Source organism: Balaenoptera borealis (genome assembly GCF_965194805.1).
Source record: "Balaenoptera borealis genome assembly, chromosome: 3".
Lineage (NCBI taxonomy): Eukaryota > Metazoa > Chordata > Mammalia > Artiodactyla > Balaenopteridae > Balaenoptera > Balaenoptera borealis.
The window spans coordinates 29,594,130-29,606,176 of NC_138866.1; the positions used below are offsets into that span (position 1 = coordinate 29,594,130).

General features: G+C 38.6%; 1 protein-coding gene across 1 annotated transcript in view; it reads right to left on the bottom strand.

The window, feature by feature from the left end:
• RGS6 (regulator of G protein signaling 6) overlaps positions 1-12,047 on the bottom strand; it is a 504,882-nt gene that overhangs the window by 108,452 nt on the left and 384,383 nt on the right. The window contains 1 exon segment of the mRNA XM_082388244.1: positions 2,783-2,911. Within this exon segment, the coding sequence (XP_082244370.1) occupies positions 2,783-2,911 (129 nt within the window).

Genomic DNA, 12,047 nt, shown 5'->3' on the forward strand with positions numbered 1-12,047 from the left:
CTTCAGCTAAACAAACAAACAACCCCCCTGTCCCATTCACAGTCTTTGTCATTGAACTTAATGGCAACTCTGTTCTTCTAGTCACTCAAGCCCAAAAGTGTGAAGTCATCATCAATTCCTTTCTTTCTCTCATATTCTACATCAGATCTATCCCCAAATACTATTCTGCCTTTAAGCTTGAATTGGAACCTGACCACTTCACATATCTCCAATGCTGACAGCCTAGTCTGAGTCACCATTTTTACAATAGCCTCCTATCTGGTGCTTAACCTCCCAACTCCCCAGAGTACTTAGAAAGCAATAGAGTGATCCTGTTGAAACATAAGTCAGAGCATGTCACCCCATGCTCAAAGTCCTCCGGGGGCCTTATAATGACCAAGAAGCTACACGATCTAGCTCACCATTATCACTCTGACTTCATCTCTATTATCCTTTGTTTTCTTCACTCTATTCTAGTTCCCTCTTCTTAGTTCCTCAGTACACCAGGAACACGCCTGCCTTGGAGTTTTAGCACTGGCTGTCAGGAATGCTTGTTACCTCAGTATCCACATAATGCAACCCCTCATCTCCGTCCATCTTTACTCAAATGTTACCTTCTCAGGAAGTTCTTGCTTGGCCACTAGTTCCAAAATTTTAACACTCCTATCCCCTTTTCATACTTATTTTCTTCATTGGTCTTTATCACTACGGAAATTCTGCAAATTTTCCTTCTTTATTTTATCTCCTCTACTAGAATCTAAATTCCATGAGAGCAGAAATTCTGACCTGTTTCATTTACTTCTGGATCCCCAGTGCCCAACAATGCTTAGAAAATGGTAAATACCCAGTAAGTATTTGTTGAATGAATGACCAGGCATACTGAAAGAAGAACCAGATGGAACTTTAATAAATAAAAATAGAATAATTGAAATAAACACCTGAAAGCTAGATTAAAGGTAAAATTATTTTTCAGAGAACACCACAGTGTCAATGAAAGAGATATATGCCGTTGTTCATCTTATGAAACTAGCATAAATTTGGTACTGAAACCAGCAACGAGGGTAAATAAGAAAACCAACAGTCCAATCTTGCCCATGAAAATAGATACAAAATCCTGAACAACATTTTATCAAGCAAAATCCAGAAATGGGTGAAAAAATATAATATATACTAGCCAATATTAGGGTATAATTCCATTTATATAAATTTCAGAATGAGAGAATACTAAGAATGCAAGCATCTTTCATCATCCAAATCTACTTGGTACTTGAGTTCAGACAGTGACAGTCTGAAAAATAAGTTGGGATGCTTATGGGTACCTCAACTGAGTACATTTATTTTTTAAAGTGACATATAGTATATTGACTCTTTTTTTTTTTTTTGGTGTGCTGTTCTATGAATCTTGACCTATGTATAGATTCATGTCACCACCACTAACCCAATCAGAATACAGAACTGTTCTGTCATTCCATAACTCCCCCAACTCCCAATCCCTGGCAACTATTGATCTGCTCTCTATCACTATAGGTTTTTTTTTTTTTGGTTTATTTATTTTTTAGAATGTCCTACAAATGGATTCATATAGTATCTAACCTTCTGAGATGGATTTTTTTTCATTCAGACAAATGACTTCGAGATTAATCCAAGTTGGTGCATACATCAATAGTTCTCTCCTTTTTATTGCTGGATATGGATGTACCACAGTCTGTTTATTCATTCACCCACTGAAGGACATCTGGGTTGTTTCCAGTCTTCAGAGATGATAAATAAAGTTGCTACGAATATTGACAAGTTTTTGTCTGAATGCAAGTTTTATTTCTCTTGGATAAGTACCTAGGAGTGGGATTGCTGGGTTACATGGTAAGGATATGTTTAACTTTGTAAGAAACTTCCAGAGTAGCTGCATTATTTTACCTTCCCACCAACAGCATATGAGAGTTCCAGTTGCTCCATAACCTCACTGACACTTGGTATTGTCAGGATTTTTATTTTAGCCATTCTATAGGTGTGCATTTTCCCCAAAATGGGAAAGCAAATAGCCAGATTTTGATAGGGAATCATCTAAAATTTTATCTTAATTTATTTGGTTATTGGTTTGGATAGTAAGGGATACACACCTATGTGGAAAGATTGTGAGGAAAAGCAACAATTTGTTTAATATAAAAGTAGATAGTGGTTCCTCTGGTAGAAAGGGAGGTAGATGCCATCCACTATGTTCCCTAGAGGTTCTAAGATACCGAGGATGTGTTATTTATGAAGCGGCATGGTGGTACATGTGACCTGTTCTATTCTTCTTCTTCAAACTATACCCATGTGTTTGATAGATTTCACAATTAACAATTTTTAAAGAGATATTTGAGCATAGAAAACACACAAAAACCCCAAAGTAATGCAGAAGAACATTTTAAAACCACTTCTTTCAAGAGTTCAAGTACAATGAGTTAAAACACTTTAAAGCATTTTGTAGAATTTGAATATAAGACTTTTTTTAAAGCTTGTTTAAAACTAAAATAATTTCCTTAATATTTCTGTGCTCGTGTACACCCCATAGGCGAAATGGCTGATGAGCTAGCCAGTTTGTTAATGAGTTTGTTTCTTTCCAGAAGCCTCAACCATAGGCTGGTCATGGTTAGACCATTCTTAATGACTGGCAAAGAGTAGTTTCTTCCTAGAAACCAGGATCAGAACTTGACTTTATATAAGAAGCACAGTGAACATATCATCTTTGCTATTCACAAACTATTAGACACCTCCCAGGTCACAGTCAAGGCTACACAACACTTCAGCAACACTTCCTTGTTGCCATCAACATCTTGTAAGGAGAACATTTACCTGTGACAACACTGGGGATTTTGGAGAGAAAGCTCTTGACTGTTCTGATAGGCACACCACCTGTCTTGTCATCTTGCATCTTTGTAATGATGTCTTCAATCTGAAAGAGATTAAAGAAACGAAGTGTTATTGTACCTCACAAAGTAATAGTAAACAGTACCTTTATAAATAGCCAAAATGTGGGAACATGGATGCCAATAAGAGATATTAGGAAAAGCCTCTGCCTCAGTCAATAAACTTAGTAGCAGGATCTGCTACGGGCCAAGTGCTGGGGATAGGGAGGCCAGGGGGTTATATACAAATAGCATAAAGCATGGTCTGTAAGAACAACCACTTGCCCCCAGTTCAGCAAGTAAGGAGAAAGAAATTCTTGATAGGATTGGATCCAACATGCAATTCAATATGTATGTGATGAAATTCCTCCTCTTTCCTAAATTGGGTTTATATATAGGTTGAGCCATATGAAATTGCCACATTCAACCTAAAAATGGCAATTTCCTATAGTTTAACCTAACCTTATTAACATACTGCTGTTAGAAGTATAGGCGGGGCTGCCTTTGGGACCAGAGAAGGATTCAGCCAGAGTCACATAGGGGAAAAAATAAAGAATATAAATCAAGATATGGAAAGTGCTGATGTGGAGAAGTTGGAGGACAAGTCTCATGGTTGTGAGTGGTGGCATGAGGGGCGTCACCTTTAGCCAGGACTAAGATGGAACAAGAACACGATCCTCTCCTTTTGGACTAGAGAAGACCACACTACCATGAGAAGACCATGGTGGGCTACGGCCTGGAGCCAGGTGAAATTGTATTGACGAGACAAGATACTGTGTACATAGATTGAACACAGAACAGAGAGAGGAGATGGACTACCAAGGATGTAGGTGCCCAAACTGGGAAACCAATCTGTAGCTGAGAATTTACAAGCCAGATGTAATTTCCTGGGCAGAAATCTTCGGAATAGGATACAGAGCAACCTGTAAAAAGGACATAGATCTTTTTGTTTGGTGAGTGGTAGGGAAGGGCAACTGGAAAAGGGAAGAAGATAGTGCTTAGTTTTATCACATATTTTGTTCCCCTAAGCAATAGAATGTATTTGAAACACCAGGATGGATTCTCTGAGTGCTTCCAGAGTAGAGTCACATAATTTTAAGTCTAGAAATTTAAAGCTGGAGTTCACCTAGTGTAATGTACTAGTATAGCAATTTGTGGGTAAGTGAGTTTCTCAAATCACATGACTAACAAGTTATTTGAAAGAAATACGTAACTTGTTAGAGACAAAGTTAGCATAAGATATAACGTAATAATAATGATAATATACAATAGCCAAAATATATTAAGAATTTATTATGTAGGTACTATTCTAAGTACTATAGACATATTATCTTATTTAATTCCCATGATTACTTCATAGCCTAGATTCCACTATTATCCTCATTTTCAGATAAAGAAGCTGAGATTTAGTGAGGTGTATCAATCAGGGTAGACTAAGTTAAGCTGTGGTAACAAATAACCCTCAAAATCACAATGGTTTAATGTAACCAAGTTTATTTTTCTCTCATGCTACAAGTCTATCAGAGATCACCAGGACGAATCTGTTCATTGTAGTTACCCTGGGACCGAGGCTGACGGAGTAGCCACCGTCTTGAATATTGCTGCTCATTGTGTTAGAGAGACAAGAGAGAATTCTGGAGACTTGCATGAGTTATTGCATGTTATAGCCCAGACGTTACTATAATAATATCACAATTCTTTGGACAGGACGAGTCACCACCCAACCACAAAGGAACCAGGGGGTCCAGTCTTCTGGGTGCCAGGAAGAGAGGGGAGAGGACCATCTCTGAGCAGCATCAGTGACACCACAGAGATTAAACCACCTTCCCAAGGTCACACAGCTACCCACTGGTAGATCTGAGCTTGAACCCAGCCACATATCCCAGAGATCAGGCTTCTAAACCCTGGGGTGCTCTGTCACCCAGTAAGAGTCTCAGAGAAGCAGCCAAGCAGAAGACCATTCTCCCTTGGATATTTCTTGGTTTCCCAGAGAAGTACTGATAGTGAGAAAGAATCTTAAGCTCCCTGCCCCTTAGGCAGTGGTTGAATATATCACACCAGGAAAAAGGGTCATTCTCTGAAGGCCTGTATTCTGTTAGATGACAGGATAAGGAGGATTTTCAACCACATTCTTGTTAATAGTCTCAGCTAGAGCCCCACCTTTTGTCCTCTAAACTCAACGCAACGATTCAGAGTAGTTTGAGTATTTATTACTTATTGATAGTCAAGGAGAGTTATTCCTAGAAAAATGATCAGATTTTCAAAGTAATCTATGCTTTTGATCTAGTGTGCTATGTGAAACGAGAAGTATCAGTTACATTGCTGCTTTTTATGAAATGGCCTGAAAAATCACTGGAAATTGGAGGAAAGCCAATATTTCAATTCAGTTAGACCCCTGACATGACATTAGTTGGTAAAAGTTCCAGTCTGTTCTGATGTGGACTGGATTTAAAAACTGACAGAGGACATCTCCATGATTCTTTTTTCCTCTGCTCTGTTTAGTTGCTTTCTCACACCATTGAATCTTAAAAGGACCTGTCTACTAAAGAAGAAAACCTACCTTCTTATGTTGGCCCACAATGTACCAAGAGGTAGATCACTCGTCAGAGGTTACAGCTAGATCCAAAGGACAATCTCCTTAAATGACCAGAAGGGGATAATGTTCTAGCAATAGTTTACAGCATCAGAGGTGTAGAAGAATGTTTCATTGATCCCCAATTCTTGACTCCTCCCCAGAATTAACAGACACCCAGATCCTTGTTCTGGCCTCATGGTGGGCGGAAAGTCTGCTTCTTGACTTTGGGGCTTAGCCATGTGACTTGCCTGGCTAATGGGATGTTATTGAATGTGATGTGAGCAGAGGCTTTCAATGTACCTGGATGGTGATGCTTACCCCCTTCCCTGGCCCTCCTGCATCAGATGGCTGTTGTTCCAAGGAAGGTGAGAGACATCTAGAGCAGAAGGGACCCAACCCATAGCTAGACAGTCAAAACTCAGCTGACCTGCAGACTCATGAGTGAGAAATGCATGCTTATTGTTGCATGCCACTGAGTTTGGAGTGATTTGCTATGCAGAAAAATTGTGGCTATAGCTGACTGATACACAGGGCTCTGAAAAAATGCATTTGTCAAAATTGATGAAGCCACAACAAATAATAAGAATCAATAAACCTTAGAGGTAGGGCATCCTAGAAGCCAACCCTTTTAAAGAATGCAGAAATTCCATCTATACCATTCACGATGTGCTTAAAAATTCTTAGGGTTTATTCTAACATTATGTCAGGCAAATTTGTGATAGCTGAGTTTGATTCCATAGCATGGTCCACTGTGACATCAGCTAATAATACTGTCTCTGAACAGTTTTTCATGGTTTCCGGAGAAATGCTAAGAGTACAGACCTACCAAAAGATCAAAAGTGGGCTCCCAGGAGCTTATATAAATTATAATGACAAACATTTTCAGAACATGTATGTTATTATCAATACTGTCCTAGGTATTTTAATACTTTTCTCAGTCTTAAAATTTATTTAACAAAGATACTGAAATTAAGGCTCAGACAGGTTAAGTCATTTATCCAAGGACACACAGCTATTAAGTGGCAAAGCCAGGATTCTTACCCAAGTCTTCCTGTGTCCAATGCCCAAGCTCTGTCTATTAAATCTAAGATTCATCTTTTATCCTCAACCAGTGCCTGCCAACATGCTTTTTAGATACAAGGCGCTTAATACTGTTTGCATTGAAGGGAACGTTTAGCTCAGTCCTAAGAGGATAAAGGAGAAAAAAGAGAAATTGATCCAGATAATCAGATTCTCAACCATCTCAAGGTTTATTTTGGCCCAATGACTGTTGACGTCTTGTTGCTCAGCATTTTCTCTCTTTGTCCCAGGGGCTTGGTTGGACTTATCCTCTATTGGCAGATCACAGCTCCTGGGTTGGGAATGGGGAGACGGGAGGTATATACTTTTGTTTTCTTGACTGTTCAGTTCCATCTAACTTCTGGTACCTTTTGTTCCTGAAGAATAGCAACATCAATTCCCTGAAGTTCTGTGTCATCAGGGAGCATGTTGGACCTAAGTTACACTGTGCCAATCAATAAGCAGGTGGCCCTTATCTGACAGCCAAGTGATGCGGAGAAATCACGTGGCCAGCTCAGCCAGTTCTGCCTGGATGGCTCACAACAACCAAATGCCCTTCTCTAAGGAACTCAGAGCTCAGCACTGACAAGCAGGTAAAACATCCTTCCAAACAGCAGGAAACATGGAAAGCACTATACCATAGAGTGGGTTTTCTTTGAAATGAAAAGGAATATTATGAGGACAGTAGACATAATTCACTGAAATAACCATGGGGTATAAGAGAGGAGTGGGGAGAAGCAATCCTCCCTTTACAAACTGAAGCCACAGAAGGACAGTAGGAAGAACACTGGTCTGAGGCCCAAGAGAAATGCCAGCCTCAGCTTCACTGTTTTGCTCTGTTGACCTTAGACAAGCTACTTAACCTCTCTGGACTTCACTTCCCTCATCTCTACAGTGATAGCTCTGGTTGCTAAACTAAGATTTCTAGTTCTAAAACATGAGAGACTTCTCTCACTTGACAAATGCAAAGCTGTGTCTGCAAGGAAGGAATAGGACCAGCAATCAGGCCCCTGGGTTACCATCCTGCCCATCTGCCAGGTGGATCCATGCAGAACGCTTCTCAGTGCTGAGCAGTGCAAGGTGGGGGAAAGGTGCTTGGCAGGACCAGGGATTTTTGATGTTTTTAGAAATCATTTCAGACAGATGGCATCAGAAGCCACGCAGAGACATGATCCAAAGTGGCCTTGACACTGCCCTTTCTTGGCCAGCTCCATCTCTGTTTGGATAGATGGCATGACTAACAGAAATGACTAAGGGCCAATATTAGTTTTGTTTGTGTAAATTAATTATCTGATAACTAATTTATTTAGCTCCTCCAATCTTTCCTCAGTGGAAGATTAGAAAACGTCAAGAACAGGCAAACTATGTTGCCATTATTAAAAAAAAAAATACACCACAACTTCAGCAAAGAAGGCAGAGTATGCCTCAGGCATGAAGGTCTTTTTTATTGAAGCATTTCATCTTGACTTAGCAATCAGTTCCCTATTTCTAGCTACTAATGACTGTTACTTCAGCTCCTGCATTCATTAAAAACCTCTTCTATTTTGGTGTCTGCGAATGAGTGAAAATGAATCTTTGGACACACATCTTATCAGCCCAGAGGCAGGAATCAGAGCTGGCAAGTGATAATCATATTTCTTAATCCAAAATGGGCATGCTCCACTGAGTATGGTCTGCCCCATATGTGTTCCATAAGATCAGGCCATTTCTCACTTTTATTTTTAAAAACACCACACACTGCTATTCCCAACATTTAAATGTCCTCAGCTTCACCTACTGGTTTAGTGGACATTTAATGAGCATCTACAAAGTGCCAGGCACTGATTTAGTTTCTATGGTTACAAAAAGTAGGTAAAAGAGAGAATCTGTTCCTCTTCATCATGGACTAATAAATTTCAGAAAGACTCAGGGATGTAGCCTGTGTTGGAGACAGCAGAGCCAAGTATAAGTTCCAAAGAAGTTAGAAACACTAAGGAATACCACTTTCAGAGACCCTCAGAGGGGGAACCATCAAGACTTCCACCCTCTTCCTCCATCCCATTCAAAAGGCTGATTTCAATGTCAGGAGCAGACTTTTGAGATTCCTTGTGCTAGCTATGACAATGATTGCAATGCCTGCTAACTTGTATTCAGTTAAACTTACTTTGAATCACTGTATCAGCCTAGAATGCTCTTGACGGAAAGTTTAAAAAAATCCAAACTCAGAGCAGTATGGAGGTTCTTAAAAAACTAAAAATAGAGCTACCATATGATCTTGCAACCTTACCCCTGGGCATATATCTGGATAAAACGATAATTTAAAAAGTTACAAGGTGCGGAAGGGGAGAGGCAGCACGTGAAAAGGAGGGCATCTGGAGTGTGGAGTTCCAGAGTTTGCAGGTAAACTTATAAAGTAATATAAAAATATTGTCATATGACATAGCCTCATCCACCAGAGGGCAGACAGCAGAAGCAAGAAAAACTACAATCCTACAGCCTGTGGAAGAGAAAAGACATTCACAGAAAGATAGACAAGATGAAAAGGCAGAGGGCTATGTACCAGATGAAGGAACAAGATAAAACCCCAGAAAAACAAAATCTTCCAGAAAAAAAAACTTCCACAAAAAGAATTCAGAATAATGATAGTGAAGATGATCCAGGACCTCAGAAAAAGAGTGGAGGCAAAGATCGAGAAGATGCAAGAAATGTTTAACAAAGACCTAGAAGAATTAAAGAACAAACAAACAGAGATGAACAATACAGTAACTGAAATGACAACTACACTAGAAGGAATCAGTAGCAGAATAACTGAGGCAGAAGAACGGATAAGTGACCTGGAAGACAGAATGGTGGTATTCACTGCCATGGAACAGAATAAAGAAAAAAGAATGTAAAGAAATGAAGACAGCCTAAGAGACTTCTGGGACAACATTAAACACAACAACATTCGCATTATAGGGGTCCCAGAAGGAGAAGAGAGAGAGAAAGGACCAGAGAAAATATTTGAAGAGATTATAGTTGAAAACTTCCCTAACATGGGAAAGGAAATAGCCACCCAAGTCCAGGAAGCGCAGAGAGTCCCATAAAGGATAAACCCAAGGAGAAACATGCTGAGACACATAGTAATCAAACTGACAAAAATTAAAGACAAAGAAAAATTATTGAAAGCAACAAGGGAAAAATGACAAATAACATACAAGGGAACTCCCATAAGGTTAACAGCTGATTTCTCAGCAGAAACTCTACAAGCCAGAAGGGAGTGGCATGATATATTTAAATTGATGCAAGGGAAGAACCTACAACCAAGATTACTCTACCTGGCAAGGATCTCATTCAGATTCAACAGAGAAATCAAAAGCTTTATGGACAAGCAAAAGCTAAGAGAATTCAGCACCACCAAACCAGGTCTACAACAAATGTTAAAGGAACTTCTCTAAGTGGGAAACACAAGAGAAGAAAAGGACCTACAAAAACAAACCCATAACAATTGAGAAAATGGTAATAGGAATATACATATCGATAATTACCTTGAACGTGAATGGATTAAATGCTCCAACCAAAAGACAGGGTTGCTGAATGGATACAAAAACAAGACCCTAATATATGCTGTCTACAAGAGACCCACTTCAGACCTAGGTACACATACAGACTGAGAGTGAGGGGATGGAAAAAGATATTCCATTCAAATGGAAATCAAAAGAAAGCTGGAGTAGCAATACTTGTATCAGATAAGATAGACTTTAAAATAAAGACTGTTACAAGAGACAAGGAAGGACACCACATAATGATCAAGGGATCAATCCAAGAAGAAGATATAACAATTATTAATATATATTCACCCAACATAGGAGCACCTCAATACATAAGGCAACTGCTAACAGCTATAAAAGAGGAAATCGACAGTAACACAATAATAGTGGGGGACTTTAACACCTCACTTACACCAGTGGACAGATCATCCAAACAGAAAATTAATAAAGAAACACAAGTTTTAAATGACACAATAGACCAGATAGATTTAATTGATATTTATAGGACATTCCATCCAAAAACAGCAGATTACACTTTCTCCTTAAGTGTACATGGTACATTCTCCAGGATAGATCACATCTCGGGTCACAAATCAAGCTTCAGTAAATTTAAGAAAATTGAAATAATATCAAGCATCTTTTCTGACCACAACACTATGAGATTAGAAATCAATTACAGGGAAAAAAACGTAAAAAACACAAACACATGGAGGCTAAAGAATACGTTACTAAATAACCAAGAGATCACAGAAGAAATCAAAGAGGAAATCAAAAAGTACCTAGAGACAAATGACAATGAAAACACAATGATCCAAAACCTATGGGATGCAGCAAAAGCAGTTCTAAGAGGGAAGTTTATATAGCAATACAAACCTACCTCAAGAAACAAGACAAATCTCAAATAAACAATCTAACCTTACACCTAAAGGAACTAGAGAAAGAAGAACAAACAAAACCCAAAGTTAGTAGAAGGAAAGAAATCATAAAGATCAGAGCAGAAATAAATGAAATAGAAAAGAAGAAAACAATAGCAAAGATCAAAAGAACTAAAAGCTGGTTCTTTGAGAAGATAAATAAAATTGATAAACCATTAGCCAGACTCATCAAGAAAAAGAGGGAGAGGACTCAAATCAATAAAATTAGAAATGAAAAAGGAGAAGTTACAACGGACACAGCAGAAATACAAAGCATCCTAAGAGACTACAACAAGCAACTCTATGCCAATAAAATGGACAACCTGGAAGAAATGGACAAATTCTTAGAGAGGTATAACCTTCCAAGACTGAACCAGGAAGAAATAGAAAGTATGAACAGACCAATCACAAATAATGAAATTGAAACTGTGATTAAGAATCTTCCAACAAACAAAAGCCCAGGACCAGATGGCTTCACAGGTGAATTCTATCAAACGTTTAGAGAAGAGCTAATACCCATCCTTCCAAAAATTGCAGAGGAAGGAATACTCCCAAACTCATTCTATGAGGCCACCATCACCCTGATACCAAAACCAGACAAAGATACTACAAAAAAAGAAAATTACAGACCAATATCACTGATGAATATAGATACAAAAATCCTCAACAAAATACTAGCAAACAGAATCCAACAACACATTAAAAGGATCATACACCATGATCAAGTGGGATTTATCTCAGGGATGCAAGGATTCTTCAATATACACCAATCAATCAATATGATATACCATAATAACAAATTGAAGAATAAAAACCATATGATCATCTCAATAGATGCAGAAAAAGCTTTTGACAAAATTCAACACGCATTTATGATAAAAACTCCCCAGAAAGCCGACATAGAGGGAACCTACCTCAACATAATAAATGCCATAAACGACAAACCCACAGCAAACATCATTCTCAATGGTGAAAAACTGAAAGCATCTCCTCTAAGATCAGGAACAAGACAAGGATGTCCACTCTCGCCACTATTATTCAACATAGTTTTGGAAGTCCTAGCCACGGCAATCAGAGAAGAAAAAGAAATAAAAGGAATACAAATTGGAAAAGAAGAAGTAAAACT